At 36.4% G+C, this 16,300-nt stretch overlaps 1 protein-coding gene across 12 annotated transcripts in view; it reads left to right on the top strand.

Moving 5' to 3' along the window:
* The window catches only part of Birc6 (baculoviral IAP repeat containing 6), a 184,665-nt gene that overhangs the window by 118,532 nt on the left and 49,833 nt on the right, over positions 1-16,300 (top strand). For all 12 annotated transcript variants that reach the window (XR_009584594.1, XM_060364456.1, XM_060364450.1 and 9 more), the window contains 11 exons: positions 1,691-1,970; positions 2,974-3,230; positions 3,464-3,572; positions 3,829-4,050; positions 5,274-6,054; positions 7,459-7,602; positions 8,214-8,343; positions 10,687-10,818; positions 12,035-12,202; positions 13,094-13,267; positions 15,317-15,513. Coding sequence is in view for 11 of the 12 variants with exons in the window: in XM_060364456.1 (XP_060220439.1) it covers positions 1,691-1,970; positions 2,974-3,230; positions 3,464-3,572; positions 3,829-4,050; positions 5,274-6,054; positions 7,459-7,602; positions 8,214-8,343; positions 10,687-10,818; positions 12,035-12,202; positions 13,094-13,267; positions 15,317-15,513 (2,594 nt within the window). In the remaining variant the exon portion in view is untranslated. The remainder of the gene's footprint in view (positions 1-1,690; positions 1,971-2,973; positions 3,231-3,463; positions 3,573-3,828; positions 4,051-5,273; positions 6,055-7,458; positions 7,603-8,213; positions 8,344-10,686; positions 10,819-12,034; positions 12,203-13,093; positions 13,268-15,316; positions 15,514-16,300) is intronic.

The raw sequence follows: 16,300 nt of genomic DNA, 5'->3' as shown, positions 1-16,300 counted from the left end.
TAATATAAGTGAAAGTCAGACATAATGTCATGTACCTATAATTTCATCTCTTGGAAAAGTGAGGAGATTTTTAAGCTTAGGATCATCCTGTGTTACTGGATGAAATAAAACAAAGTTGAAAGAATAATATATACTAAAAAATTTATTTTGGCAGGAAAGGCATATGCCACAAGTTTAAGAAGTATTCTAAAAGACGAAGTACTTGTGCTGGCAGGGTAGCAGAGGCTTGTATCGCCAGCTACTTAGGCTTAGGTGGGAGAATTTAAAGATGAGGGTCTGCATGGGGGTCGCAGCGAGTGAGCCCTTGGAAGGACCTTGTTTTACGGTAAAAACATGAAACAGTCTAGAGTTAAAGCTCTTCGATTGGCACTTTCCTATTAAGTCTTGGCATCAATCTCTAGTATTCTCTCTCACCCTCTCTTCTTCCACAGCAAAGTGAAGTTCAGTCTAGTGGGTCTGGAATGTGAATAGATTTTTACATTTGGGAGTCAGTAAGGCAAGTAGAATGTAGGTGGAGAAAGCTGGTATTTATGAATGTTTAACTAACAGATACATTGCTGGTGGATTAAGGCAGAGATTCAATATGTGATGTTCCAGTGAAAATGGAATAGAATTATTAAATAGTGGGAAGAATTTGAACTGTTGATGGCTTACATGGCATTGCTCATGTAAAATATAGCTATTAGTTTCTTGAAATGTTTTTAAAGTTACGATACAAAGTTTTAAAAATTTCTTTAACCCTTAGTGGAAGACTGGCATTAGATTCACAGATAATAAAGTTGTACTTAGTATATTTATCACTGAAATTAAAAATAAACCAATTTTCAAAACTTCTTGTTGGTAGATACATTTGCTCCCTTGGTTTCTGTTCTGTGTTGAGAGCAGTAAGGTCCCTCGGGGAGTTGCCAGTCGTTACCTCACTGTCACTCCTTAAGTAACAAGAATTATTTGACTTTCAAAATTTGAGACTGTTTGGTTCGGGATTAGAATGCAAACAAAACTAAAGGTAAAATCAGTTTTAAAGTGAGCTGTGAGTTTAAACAAATTCAATACTGCAAATTAGTAGCATGAAGTCTTGAACCAGTTGCTATTACTATTCTGTGCTTCTCAAATTATTTTAAACAGGTAATCTCAATGTAACCCTTACTGTTCATGACAGTTTGTTGTTGTTGTTGTTGTTTTTTAAATTATTTTTTAATTTATTTTTTATTTTATGTGCATTGATGTGAGGATTTCAAATCCCTTAGAATTGGAGTTACAAACAGTTGTGAGCTGCCATGTGGGTGCTAGGAATTGAACCCGAGTCCTTTGGAAGAGCAGGCAGTGCTCTTAACCACTGAGCCATCTCTCCAGCCCGTCATGACAGTTTTAATAGAACATGAGTAATAATTAGTTGCCTGAAAGTTGGTTTATTTTGTCTTTTGGGAGTATCAGTTGTGTATGTATTGAAATCTGTGGTTACTGTTTACTTAGGTGAATATTTCAATATTTATGATTATTTTAATAATTGACCCATATTTTTTAAAAATTTTCAAAATAATGAATGCTAGTTGCAGGTATTGTTATATATAGTACTTTCAATAAGTTAAGGGTGTATGTGCCTGAAAGCTGCCAAATTAGTGGAATTTGTATTAGAGTGTAGCATCTATTTCACTATTTCTTTTTAATTTTCCATTTTCTCTTTCTGCAGCCTGCCCATCGTCAGTGTCTGTTGAAGTAAGTGCAGATGGCGTCAACATGCTTCCTTTGTCTACTCCTGTTATCACAAGTGGTCTCACCTATATAAAAATTCAGCTTGTCAGAGCTGAGGTTGCTTCTGCTGTCTGCCTCAGACTTCATCGTCCTCGGGATGCTAGCACACTAGGGCTTTCGCAGATTAAATTATTAGGCCTTACTGCTTTTGGTACCACTTCCTCGGCCACAGTTAATAATCCCTTTCTTCCATCTGAAGATCAAGTATCAAAAACAAGGTATGTTTTTTTTTTGTTGTTGTTGTTGTTGTTTTGTTTTGTTTTAATTTCTTACTCTTAAATACTTTCTGTGCTTACTTTGAAATTATTCATCCTAGCCAGGGGTGATGGTATATCCCTTTAATCCAGCACTTGGAATGCAGAGTCAGGTGGATCTCTGAGTTCTGGGCCACCCTAGTCTACATAGTAAGTTCCCAGAATGCCAGAGTTAAAAAAGGATAGGATACCCTGTCTCCGCTGAAAGAAAGGGGGAGGAAGGAAGGTTATTTTTCACTTTTAGATCTTAGTAAGTTGTTCTGTAGGTGCATATGTAGTACTTAGTTCTGTTAGATGTAATACAGTAATTTTGGGGAGATATAGCAGTGAAGCTATAAATTGAGATTTGTTTGTGTTTAGTCTGTGAGTTGTATTATGTAAGTTTTTGTAGGTTTTTGAGATTATAGTTTTGCTATAGTGATTTCCAAGTACCTAGAACAGGAATATGTGAACCACACAAACTGAACCAAAGAAACAGTGAAACAGTCTTCATGGCATTTCCTCATTGTTGTTTAATAAGGGTTTATTTCACACAAGCAAAGGACAGAAGGTCGCCTCTAATTCACATTTTTCTGATAAATTTTATGTTTGAACATTATAGATTGGTTTCATTAACATTGTTGAGCAATCAAACATTGACAATTTCTTTAATCAAACATTGACAATTTCTTTAATTTCTTTAAATTGTCAAACATTGACAATTTCATTAAAGCACTTATGTGCTTTAATGAAGGCTTTAGTGTTACTGTATATACATAAAAGAACAAAGTGCATTGCTGATTTTTTTTTTTAAACAAGTATGTAGTTCTTATGTGATATGAGCATTAAGCTATAGGGCAAACTTACTGTGTATGTATGTGTAATTCTATACTGGGTTTATAACCTTCCAGGACTTTTTAAAGATACATTCTGTTTTACTCCTGCAATAATTTGAGCTATTACCATACATATACTTTTTATATTTCAGCATTGGATGGTTACGGTTATTACATCATTGCCTTACACATATAAGTGATCTAGAAGGAATGATGGCCAGTGCAGCTGCCCCTACTGCCAATCTGCTACAGACTTGTGCTGCCTTACTGATGTCACCATACTGTGGAATGCACTCCCCAAATATTGAGGTTGTGCTTGTAAAGATTGGACTGCAGTCTACTAGAATTGGCCTGAAGCTTATCGACATTCTTCTGAGAAATTGTGCCGCGTCAGGCAGTGATCCTACAGGTGACTGTTAACTTTGCCCTTATAATTTTACATGTCTGCACAGTAATCATACTTGAACTACATGTTTGTAATTAACACTTTTTGAAATGAATTTCTCCTTAAAGGTTTGTTACCTCTAAACTGTTTTTCTCATAATTTACAGCTGGTATTTAGTGAATAGTTTTAAAAGAATATCTTTCCGTTTTAAATTGGCTACTTTAACAACTTTTCTCTTTCTTTCTTTCTTCGCTAAGATTTAAATAGTCCTTTACTTTTTGGAAGACTGAATGGCCTTTCCTCTGATTCTACAATAGATATTCTTTACCAGCTTGGTACAACTCAAGATCCTGGGACTAAGGACAGGTATGTGTTGGTACTGTTTTTCATTTGTTCACAAACATGGTATAGTGAATTGAACTTTCCCTTTGGAAAGCCTCATAAAAATTAAAACAAGTGTATAGCCACATCTATTTATGTGCTTTACATAGTCCTAAATGTACATTTAGACATTTTTTTAATGTTTTTGAGCTAAAATAGAGTTGCATTTTTAGGAATGTATAAAGATATTATTTCTGTCAAATGTCAGATGTGGCATTACTGGACTTTATTTTCTTTTAAGAATTCAGGCTTTGCTAAAGTGGGTCAGTGACTCTGCAAAAATGGCTGCTTTGAAAAGAAGTGGCAGAATGAACTATATGTGCCCGAGCTCATCAGCTGTTGAGTATGGTCTTCTCATGCCATCCCCCTCTCATCTGCACTGTGTAGCTGCGATTCTTTGGCACAGTTACGAATTGCTTGTAGAGTATGATTTACCTGCACTGCTAGACCGAGAGCTCTTTGAGTAAGTATGAGTGAAATCCTACCTTCTTTCCTTGGGTGCTAGATTACTGTAGGTTTTCACTTGGTCGGTAGAGTATTTGTCTGTTTCAATAGCTGTTTACTGCTTTAAATGTGGTAGGACCTGGGAGAATGGAGCCTACAAATGAGGTGGACTAAAGTCTCATGCAATAGCCAACTTTTTCAGAGCAATAGACAATTTATACTCTGAGGGTTATGAAAAGTCACCTGAGTAAAGTATACAATCACAAGTATAAGTCACATGTGGCAAAACCATGTTGGGCCATAGAAAAGCACATGAATATCAACAGCTGAAATAAACTAACTCTTATCCACTACTTGGGAGTGGGAAGAAACTCATTCCAAGAACAATACTGTTTTTTTAAGAAACTAAGGACATTCTCCCCCCCCGGAAGTTTCTCATAAGCACTCAGAATTTTCACACAACTCCATTCTTGGAATGTTTTCCAACGAAGAGCAGTAATTTTTTTCTTGATAGTAAGAGTAGTTTGAAAATAATCAATACAAAAGTAGTACTTTTGAAATTACATTATCACACGTATCATTTTTGCCTTGCTGGGGATTGAGATGTTCCACTACTGAGCTGTGCTCCCAGCCTTTCTTGTTTTAAGATCAGTTAGCAATATTGCCAGCTTTCCTTCAAGTCATAAACCTTTTTTTTTTAAAGATTTACTTATTTATTTATTATGTATACAATGTTCTGCCTGCATGTGCACCTGCACACCAGAAGAGGGCACCAGATCTCATCATAGATGGTTATGAGCCACCCTGTGGTTGCTGGGATTTGAACTCAGGACCTCTGGAAGAGCAGACAGTGCTCTTAACCTCTGAGCATTCTTTCCAGCCCCCAGAAATCTTTCTGTAGGTGGTATAAAGTGCTTTTGTTGTTCTCACTTGCAAACCTTTCTATCAGCTAATTTTTTCTTCAATGTACAACAGGGGAAGGAAAGTATAAGTAGACAGTTTGAGATTGGCAGGGATGGCTTCCCACCTCTAATCCTAGCTCTAAGAGACAGAGAAACTTGGTGTACCTAGTGAGTTCCAGGATAGTCAAGGATAAACAGACCTTATCTTCAAAAAGAAAAGGAGTGGAGTGGGAGGAAAATTTGAAATATCAAGTAAACGCGTATGTTTTTGTCATTGTACTTACTCTCCAGTAGGAATATTTCAAATAATGAATGTTTTACTAATTTTATTTTCCTCTAGGTTACTTTTTAATTGGTCCATGTCACTTCCATGCAACATGGTATTGAAGAAAGCTGTTGACAGTCTACTTTGCTCCATGTGCCATATACACCCAAATTATTTTTCCTTACTCATGGGCTGGATGGGAATTATCCCTCCTCCAGTGCAGTGTCATCATAGACTGTCCATGACGGATGATAGCAAGAAGCAAGATCTTAGTTCGTCACTGACAGATGACTCCAAAAATGCACAAGCGCCTCTTGCACTAACTGAATCCCACTTGGCAACTCTTGCTTCTTCTTCTCAGTCCCCAGAAGCTATTAAACAGTTGCTAGACTCAGGGCTGCCCTCCCTTCTTGTGAGGAGTCTGGCTAGTTTTTGTTTTAGCCACATTTCTTACTCAGAAAGCATTGCTCAGTCAATAGATAATTCCCAGGACAAACTCAGGCGGCATCATGTTCCACAGCATTGTAATAAGATGCCAATCACAGCAGACCTAGTTGCTCCTATTCTTAGATTTTTGACTGAAGTTGGCAATAGCCATATAATGAAAGATTGGCTTGGTGGTTCTGAAGTCAATCCATTGTGGACAGCACTTCTATTTTTATTGTGTCACTCTGGGTCCACTGCTGGAGGACATAATTTAGGGGCACAGCAGAGCAGCACAAAATCAGCTGCTCATTCTTCAGCTGCTACAACAGGACTGACTACTCAGCAGCGGACAGCCATTGAGAATGCAACTGTTGCCTTCTTTCTGCAGTGTATTTCCTGTCACCCTAATAATCAAAAGTTGATGGCACAGGTAAGAGACAAAGCCCATCTTAAAGCTTGTGTGTGGTCTTATTAATGGGAGAAAGTATTGCATTTTTGGAAGTAGGTAAGTGAGGGCCGTGTGATAATAAAGATTGAGATTAAGTACATACATGTATCTGAATCTATGCCACTACTGTAGTATCAGTGTCTTTTCCCTCTCCTTGAAACATGCAGTCTGAAAATCCATTACATGTTAGGGTAAGATGGGGTGAGATGACTAGAAGTCCATGAGCATTCTAGCTACAGTCTGACACTCTTCCAAAAGTCCCCTAGCTAAAGAACAAGCCTAAGTGAATGTACTCTGGCTGCTGGGACTGGATTGGCTGCTTGAACTGTTTGGTGTGCCTCTCATTACACAGACATTAAGAGTAGGTTTCAGGAAGACGCTCTAGACATGATAGATAATTTATTGGAGGAAGTCTGCATGGTCAAAAAAATTTGTAGCCTAGAATTGTTCAGAGTAAGGATATTTGCAGGTGATTCAGTTTGGTTTGTTGCTAAGGTCTGCAGCCTTTTGGCTTTTGTAAGCTTGCTTACTATATAAATCAGGGCTAGTAATACCTATATCAGAGACCTATATCAGATCTCTGTGTATAAACACCTTATTGTGTATAAACCCATAAAGCCTTTCTTACATAAGTAGTGAGCATGATGAACAGGAAAAAGCTTCCCCCTTTTTTTTTTCCTGTTAATGGGGATTGCTTATTCCTGTTATTCCATTAATATAGGAGAGTGATCCAAATGTTTATAAATATAGATAAATAAATATAAATACTGAGTGGAAAAACAAGGTACATTAGTGCTCATAGTAGTAGTTATTAAAAAAAGACCTCTCTGCTTAATATAACTAGTTAAAAGCAAATGCTTGAATTGTAAGCTTGAACCAAGGGCATAATTATTAATATTTAAAAGTTAGATTTGTACTTTGAGTAGACTGAGTTGTAAATGAATAAATAAATGAATGAATGAATCAATTAATCATTCAATCAATCTTGGGGGAAAAAAAGGCTTTGTTTTCAATGCAAAACCCAACTCTCCTTACCCTACACCCACCCTCCCAGTTCCCCTTGTATAGCCCAGGCTGGCCTCAGATTTACAAAGAATTAACTGCCTCATAGTTCTGTCACCACACCTGACAAAAGACCTTGAGTTTAGGAGACCTACCTTCCTCCTTCTAAGTGCTAGGATTAAAGTTTTTTATGCTTTTAATTGTTCATCTGCTTCTGTATTCTCATATTTTAGGATTTAGGTTTTTGTTTTTTTTGTTTTTTTTTTTTTCAGACTTGATGCATTAAAATACATTTGTTAATCCACATTCTTAATTTCTTGTTTAATTTTTAATATAAAACTCACAAGACTTCCTCTTAACTTTTGAAATTTCTTGCCTTCCTAGGTTCTCTGTGAACTATTTCAGACAGCTCCCCAAAGGGGTAACCTTCCAACATCTGGAAATATTTCAGGGTTTGTGCGAAGACTGTTTCTGCAGTTGATGCTGGAGGATGAGAAGGTGACAATGTTTCTTCAGTCACCTTGTCCTGTGAGTAAGCTTAATGATTACCTGCTTGTCCTTATAACTTTTTAGTGGAACTTGCAGTAAGTGCTGGTTTTTCTGTCTCTCTCTCTCTTTTTTTTTTTTTCTCGATTTTAATTTTACTTTGATTGTCTTGCTCAAATATTTATCTGTCTTCCATATGTGTGTCTGGTGCCCAAAGAGATGAGAGGAGGGCTTTGAATTCCTTGGTACTGGTGTTTTGGGTATTGTGAGCTGCCATGTAGGTGCTAGGAATCAAACCCAGGTCCTCTGTAGGAACAAGTGCTCTTGGCTATAGAGCCATTTCTCTAGCCCCATCTTCTCTTTAGTAATGCAGCAGACTGAAACAAGAACAGTTCATATTCAATGAGAATTCATAAGTTTCATTTAGGATGACTTGACATATCCCCTTTATTAGAATAACAACTAGACTGTATTTTGAATACTATGTTTTGTTTTGGGGACACACAGAATATTTGATATACTACACTACCAATCTAAAAAGGTAATAATATGCAATTGTTTTGTATGCTTTATTGAACTTTTTATTCTTCTGTATCTTTGAAGTGATAGTATGAATCCTATAACACTCAGTTCTTAATTAATTTTCCCTGCAGCTGTACAAAGGGAGAATTAATGCAACTAGTCACGTCATCCAACACCCAATGTATGGAGCAGGCCATAAGTTTCGAACTCTTCATTTGCCAGTCTCAACAACATTATCGGATGTTCTTGATAGAGTTTCAGGTAAGTTAGGTTTAAGCTTTTTTTATAACCCTTTTTCATGCATTTGAACTTAATGAAACTATTTTTGTTTTGTGTGTGGTTGTTTTGCCTGCTGTAGGTCTGGCACCCGTGCATGCAGTGCCTGCAGGGTCTGCAGGGTATGTGTCAGACCCTCTTGAACTGGGTTAGAAACACTTCTAAATGACGCTGTGTGAGTCCTGAGGACCCAGCCTGGGTCCTCTGTAAGAGCAGCCAGTGCTCTTAGCCACTGAGCCATCTCTCCAGTCCCCTAACACTTTATTATTTCCCCCCACTCAAAAACTATTTTACAACCAGGAAAATCTAAATATCTTCACAGCTCAAGGACAGAATACAATACTGGTTAAGTAAACATTAACAAATGTCACCTTCAGGCAATAATAATCTTAGGTATGATGTCAGCTATATTTTGTGATGACAGGACAGGAGTTGGAAAAGCAAACAGTCTACTGGAAAACCTTAAATTTTTCACTACATGTAACCATCTGATCATCTACTCTACTGTAATTGTTTTAGTATATTAGTATATGGGCGGCAGGTTTCAAATTAATAAGTATTTTCTGAATCTAGGAATAAAAAGGTCAAAACTGAAAATAAAAGGAGTAGAATTACCCAGTTACCTCGTTGTTTGTAATTTTTAGTGAAACAAGCAGAGTTAATGTTCTTCCCTAGGTACTTGTAAAAATTTAACAATATATTAAGGAAAAAGCTGCTTTTTTGTTGTTTTATTTTTCAAGATGGGGTTTCTCTGTAAAAGAGCCCTCGCTGTCCTGGAACTCACTTTGTAAACCAAGCTGTCTTTGAGTTTACAAAGATCTGTCTGCCTCTGCCTCTGCCTCCTGAGTGCTGGGATTAAAGACATTTACCACCACCCCACGCTGGAAAAAGCTTCTTTTAATGGCCCTGTGAACATCAACTTTAGATAGAGTTTATTGCCTCTTATAAGTTCTAGTTCCTGAGCAAATAAAATGCTTATTTTATCTATTTTTGTTAATAAGAACTGTAATTTAAGGGCTGGGTGTGTGGCATACACCTTTAATCCTAGCACTTGGGAGGCAGAGGCAGGTAAATGTCTATGAGTTTGAGGTCAGCCTGGTCTACAAAGTCCAGGAGAGCCAGGGCTGTTACAGAAAAAAATCTTTGCCTCAAAAACTAATACAAAAGACCCTGTAATTTAGGTGAGTACAGGGATGCACACCTGTAATCCCAGGCAGAGACATGCATATCTCTGGTAGTTCAAGGCCAGTCTCATCTACAAAGGGAGTCTAGGAAAGCCAAGGCTACACAGAGAAACCCTGTCTCTAAAGAAGTATAATTTTCACTAGTGAGAAGGACACCTTCTGCCCCTAAAGTCAATCTTAATTATGTCTACGTTAGATTTAAAAAAGCAAGCTGGTAATGTGTATGTAAAAACACATAAAAAAAATAGTATGTATGTATCTATCTTAAGAGGAAGATCGGGGGGCTGGAGAGATGGCTCAGCAGTTAAGAGCACTGGCTGCTCTTCCAGAGGTCCTGAGTTCAATTCCCAGCAACCACATGGTGGCTCACAACCATCTATACCCTCGACTGTCTTCTTAGAGCACTAACATGCATAAAATAAATAATAAATAAAAATAAATTAATAAAAAAAAAAGAGGGAGATCGGTGTTTTCCAGGGAATTAGTGAAAGAAAATGTGGGAGCTGTTCATTATCACATGAAAACCCAGAGCTCACAATTAAAGACAGCTTGAAAAGACTGGGAAGGTGCTCACGTTCAGCACATAGAAGAGTTAGAGTGACACAGATATTAGCAGCACTCCTCACAAGGATGATACTCTAATAAGTGACGTGTTTAATTTTTAAAGAAAAAGACAACATTGGGAAGTTCTTAGCATTTGTAAGTAGTAAGTCAAACCATTTGGGTGAAAGCACTTACTATTATAAAATAAAGCAAAAGGTTTTTTTTTTTCCAAGCTATTTATGGTGGCTCATACCTGTAAAACAAAGTTTCTGACTGCTAAGGCAGGAGGAATTAGGTTTTAGTATAAGAGTGAGGCCCTGTGTCATAGCAAGAAAAGATTGATTTTTAGTGCACATTCCTTATAGTTAACACAATTATTTATACAAAATTGCAGTTCTTCCCTGCAGCTATTCAAAGAATACAGTAGAGTTTGAATCTTATGACAACTGCATTTTAAAGCTAGTTTGTATGTTTGTTTGGTTTTAGTTTTAGTTTTTTAATTTGGAAATGGGAGCTTATCTACTAAAACAAAACTAATACTGTTGCTTTCCTTCTGGATGATGTAGAAAAACACTGTGTTTTAGACAGTATTTTCTTACAGATACTCCAAGTATCACAGCTAAACTAATTAGTGAGCAAAAGGATGATAAAGAGAAGAAGAACCATGAAGAGAAAGAAAAGGTTAAGGCGGAAAATGGATTTCAGGATAACTACAGCGTTGTTGTTGCTTCTGGTATGCTTTCTACTTTCTGTCATCTTCATTTTTGCTTGGGTTTCAATATATACAGCATCTGTATTTACAGAAACATACAATAAAATAATGTACTAACGGGCAATTGGACTTGTAACAGAAGTCTCTAATTGTCTGTAGAATTAGTTAACCTGTTTATTGTCCAGAAATTGCTTACTGTACTCCAGCAGAACCTGAACATCATGTATGAATAGCATATATACTGAACTTGAATTTGGTAAACTGACCTTACCACAATATGAATTGTATCTGAAAAGGTCTATTGATATAAGAAGTTTTGTGTAACATCCTTAAAGATTTAAGTGTTTTAAGAATAAGTTTTTATTATTGGATTTAGAAACATAAAATATTATCAAGGGTAACTGTTAGTTTCGTAGGGTTATATCTTTCACAGAATTGAGATGCTATTATTTTAAGTGATAAGGCTGTACTTTAAAAAAAAAATGAGGTGAGGGCTGGAGAGATGGCTCAGTAGTTAAGAGCACTGTCTGTTCTTCCAAAGGTCCTGAGTTCAATTGCCAGCAACCACATGGCGGCTCACAACCATCTATAATGAGATCTGGTGCCCTCTTCTGGCCTTCAGGCATACATGCAGGCAGAACACTGTAAACATAATAAATAAATAAATCTTAAAAAAAGATTAAAAAAAATGAAGTGGACAAAGGATGGGAGAGAATATAAATTTAGATTGCTCCTTAATCAGGATATTGGTATATTTTCCCTCTTTATCATAAGTCAATATGATGTTTTTTATACCTATTTTCCAAAACTGTTACTTTTGGTAGATTAGCCAAATGTATCTAATAGTTGATGGCAGCTTACAGTATTTTTATTTTCTTGGCAATTATATGTGGAAAGCCAAAATTTATTTATGGCATATAATAAAAGTCAAATAGAATTGGGAGTATAGATACTATATTAATATTTTGGTGTTAGTTAGGAATGCCTATTTTATTAAAATGTTTTAGAAACTTTGTGTGTGTGTGTGTGTGTGTGTGTGTGTAGCCCTGACTGTTCTAGACTTTCCTGTGTGGACCAGCTGGCCTCAAACTCAGAGATCTGCCTGCCTCTCCCTCCCAATTGCTGGATTAAAGGAGTGTGCCATCACTGCCTGGCTGTTTCAGAAACTTTTACTTCATATCTTAATTACAAAAAGTTAAAAAAAAAAAAAAAACCTAACCAAATTATTGTCTTTAAGGACTGAAATCGCAGTCTAAACGTGCTGTGTCAGCTACGCCACCTCGCCCACCATCCAGGAGGGGAAGAGCAATTCCTGATAAAATAGGAAGTACTTCCTCAAGTGCAGACGCTGCTAACAAAATAATCACTGTTCCTGTGTTTCATCTGTTTCACAGGCTCTTAGCAGGTAACATTCATTCATACTGAGAAAACATCAGAGCAGATTCGAGACTTAAAAACTGCATAAATCATGTGCTTGATCTTTTGGTTTTGTGAGATAAATGAGATACTGAGGATTTTTCCACATAGTTCCTTTTAGATAGAAAGAAGTACATAAAGACATGTAAATCTCTGTTTCAATAGCACAGTTATTTTTTTCCTGCGTTTTTGTCTTCTTACCTGTGCTTTGAGCACAGAGGGTGAGATGAAGTAGTAGCAGATAGGTTTTATGGGTAGTAATTTGAAGGTAGAGTATTGGTAATTAACATATTCTTTCCAGATAAAATTCTTTGACCAGTGTTTTTCATCTGATAATGTGATAATCATTTTTGTGCTGTGCCGTACTCTTTACTGCTAATTAATGTTGAATGATCTTCTTTCTTAACTTCATATCTTCAGTTGATAGCAAAGGTCAAGAAACTACGACTATTTACTGTGTCTCTTTGTAAAAAAAATTTTATTGTAATATTTCTGTCCATGATTGATATGTTATTCTTAGCTAGCTAGAGGTAGTAATTGCAGTCACATAGGTCTCGTTTCTTGAAGTACTTGTTACCTAAGCCCACTGTGAGGTTATTTGCAGATGTTAGATTTTCGAATATTTGCTCTTTGATTTGTTTGACCTTGGTATTCTACAGATTTTTTTTTTTCTCCTGGGTATTATGTATATGTATGTTGGAAACACTTTGAGTTTTGTAGACTTTCTGATGGATAGTTTTAAACTGTTTTGAAGTAAGTATATTTATCAAACTCTTGTCTCTAATTTAGTAAAAATAATGGGTTAACTAATAAAGTCATACCAAGTAAAAATGTCTACCTCTTTGATTTTATTTTAACTTATTTAATGTCTTTTTTTTAGGTCAGCCGTTGCCAGCAGAAATGACTCTTGCCCAGCTTTTAACTCTCCTCTATGACCGAAAACTTCCTCAAGGTTACCGTTCAATAGATCTTACTGTTAAACTGGGATCAAAAGTCATTACAGATCCAAGTTTATCAAAAACAGATTCTTTTAAAAGACTGCACCCTGAAAAAGGTATGTACATGATACTCCTTTAAAATTTGTAGTCCAGAGGTGGTAAGATGGCTTAGTAAAGTACTTGCTGTGCAAAAAGATCCAAGTTTGGTCTTCAGCATTCATGTAATAAAGCTGAGTGTGATGGCTCCTGCTTGTATTCCCAGTGCTGAGAGGTAGAGACAGGATCAGCCCTAACTTTCACCAGCTAGCCCACTAACTATAATTGGTTGAGCTCCAGGTTTTTGAAGAGAATTCCTTTCCTCAAGAAAATAAGGTCATTGGCATCTAAGAAGGGCAAACAAGGCAACCTCTTTTAATACTCATTTGCATGCTACTCCTCTCCCATATCACATATGCTTACACAACAATTAGTCTGTTAAGTCAAAGGCAGTGTTTTCACTGTCATCGAACTAATGACCCCATTTAAAATTGACCAGTTGTTTTCCTATATCAACTTAATACTATTTGTCAGTGATCTGGCTTATTTGCAACTACTGAAAACCAACTATTTCATTTGGAAACTGTTAATTCATCTTAGATCATCACTTCAGATCCGTACATATGATTTTCTTTCTAACATTTTTTGAGAGTTACCTAGTTGATATTTTATATTCACGTTATAATCCCGATTTATAATTTACTGGTCATTTATGTTGAACTGCTTACAAAGCTAATAGGTTTTCCACAGCTATAAAGAGGATCACACTTTTTTATCCAGTTTTACTTGTGTGCTTTAAATGTGTTACTTCTTTATAGATGAGTAGGACAGAGTGTATACTGGCTTAATGAGTGTGCTGATTCTCTGTTTTCACTGCCTATATCCTGAATAAATAGTTTATTTCATGGTGTGAGCATTTGATCACATTCAAAGTTTCTGGGTTTTTTTTATGATTAAATTTCAGTTCTTAGTTACAGGCAATTTGTTTTCTTTAGTAAATTTTTGTATGTTTTCTTTCATCAAATTTTCAGTAGGATTATTTGTAACTTTCTTAACTCTTTCCTATAAATTTTCTTTAACTTTTATGTATATGAATTTTTTGCTTACCTGTATGTATGTGTACCATGTGTGTGACTGGCACCTGAGGATGTCAGAGAAGGGAGTCCATTGCTCTGGAGCAGCAGTTACAGGTGGCTGTATAGGCCATCATGAGGGAGCTTGGAACGGGGCTCAGGTCCTCCATAGGAGCAGCAAGTCAGCAAGTGCCCTTAATCCCTGAATTCCTTCCAGCCCTCCCTCTCTCTCTCTCTCTCTCTCTCTCTCTCTCTCTCTCTCTCTCTCTCTCTCAGTTTTATAAGGTCTTGTTACTGGTTGAACATACTTTCTTTGTTTACCTCATAAGTAATTTAAATGTAAATCACCATTGTATGATTTTCAGTTTTTAGTAAGAAGTCAATCATCATTTACCTTTCCTAATTGTATTGGGTATAATTTAAATAAATATTTATGCTAAGAATCTTTTGGGTGGTCTTTTAGAAAACAGTACGTACTATAGGAAAGTGTTCCTCAAATTTCAGTGTACTCATAAATAACCTATAGAATCAAGTTAAAATGTAGCTTTCTTTTTATTTAGAGGATCTTGGGTGGAACTTGAGATTCTGTGTTTCACATATGTGCCATAAGTGATTCCTGGTTGTTGATCTGTGACCCATGCTTTGAGGAAGGCAGTATCAGAAGCCAGTTAAAGTTATTCGAGTTTAATGACTTCAACACAGCAGATTCTTTAGTTCTTTACTGCAGCAGAACCCAAATGCTGATGACATTTAAGCTTTTTTTGTTCTTGTTTTTACTTCAGAATATACTTATCATTGGGGGGGGGGTATGTGTGTGCCACAACAAGCATGTGGTAATCAGAGACAACTTTTTAGGGCCAAATATCCTTCCGCTGTAACTTCCTGGGGTTAAACTCAAGTTAAGCTTACATAGCAAGCACTCCTTTTACCCATTGAGCACCTTGCCATTCTTGCTCTTTCTTTTTGTACGGTAAATGTTTTTATGAACGAAAGCATATTGTGAACATATGTAGGTTGTTGCTTACTTACTGAGTTTTTGTATAATGTATTATATAGACCATGGAGACTTAATTGGTAGCTGTCCAGAAGATGAAGCTCTTACTCCAAGTGATGAGTGCATGGATGGAGTATTGGATGAATCTTTGCTGGAAACCTGTCCCATTCAGTCACCACTACAAGTTTTTGCAGGAATGGGTGGGCTGGCTCTTATTGCAGAGAGACTGCCCATGCTCTATCCAGAAGTGATTCAGCAGGTAAGCTAAGCCTCCTACTGTGGTGCATCATGACGTAGTGTGAGGTTCTCTGTTCTTTAAATTGGTTGCATTAACCAAGGAATATTCTTGGTGCTATAATCTTTGATAACCGGATATGTCATGGATTGGCGTATATAGAACATATGAAGATCAGCTGGGAATAAAGAACTTGATTACAGTATGATCTGTCTCTTGATTTTAATGGTATGGTCATCACACTATTCTCTTTTCTGTATGTGATTTAGGTGTGGTATTAGTTGTGGTGTTGGAAATCAGAGAGTAAAATATAGTAAAAATACTACTCATTTGTGCCTTATTTAACTTTTGCTCTTATCTTAGATGCCACTTCCAATTTAGATAGTTTTAAATCATTAATTCAGCCCACAACAGTGTTTATTCTTGTTGTCGATATGTTTGCGCTTTTTCTGTTCTTTCATATTAATGGACAGTTTTGCATTACAGTTGTCTCTATAATGTTCTTTAGGAACAGAGGGAAAAATCTGGTGGGTGTCCTGGCAAATACCTGTAATTTTAGCACCTGAGAGCCATGGAAAGAATTGCCAGTTTGAGGTCATTTTGAGCTACAAATAGCAAGAACTTTTATCAAAAAAGAAACAAAAAAAAAAAAAAAAAGAAAGAAATAAAACCCACTACATTTTCTTTCCGCATGGTTTGAAATATGGTCTAGGACAATGGTTTTCAACCTGTGGGGTCGCAATACAATTGGGAGTCACGTATCAGGTATCCTACACATCAGATATTTACATTGTAATTCATAAAAGTAGCA

Source organism: Meriones unguiculatus, chromosome 1 (assembly GCF_030254825.1).
Source record: "Meriones unguiculatus strain TT.TT164.6M chromosome 1, Bangor_MerUng_6.1, whole genome shotgun sequence".
Taxonomy (NCBI): domain Eukaryota; kingdom Metazoa; phylum Chordata; class Mammalia; order Rodentia; family Muridae; genus Meriones; species Meriones unguiculatus.
This window is presented reverse-complemented; position numbering and strand designations above follow the sequence as displayed.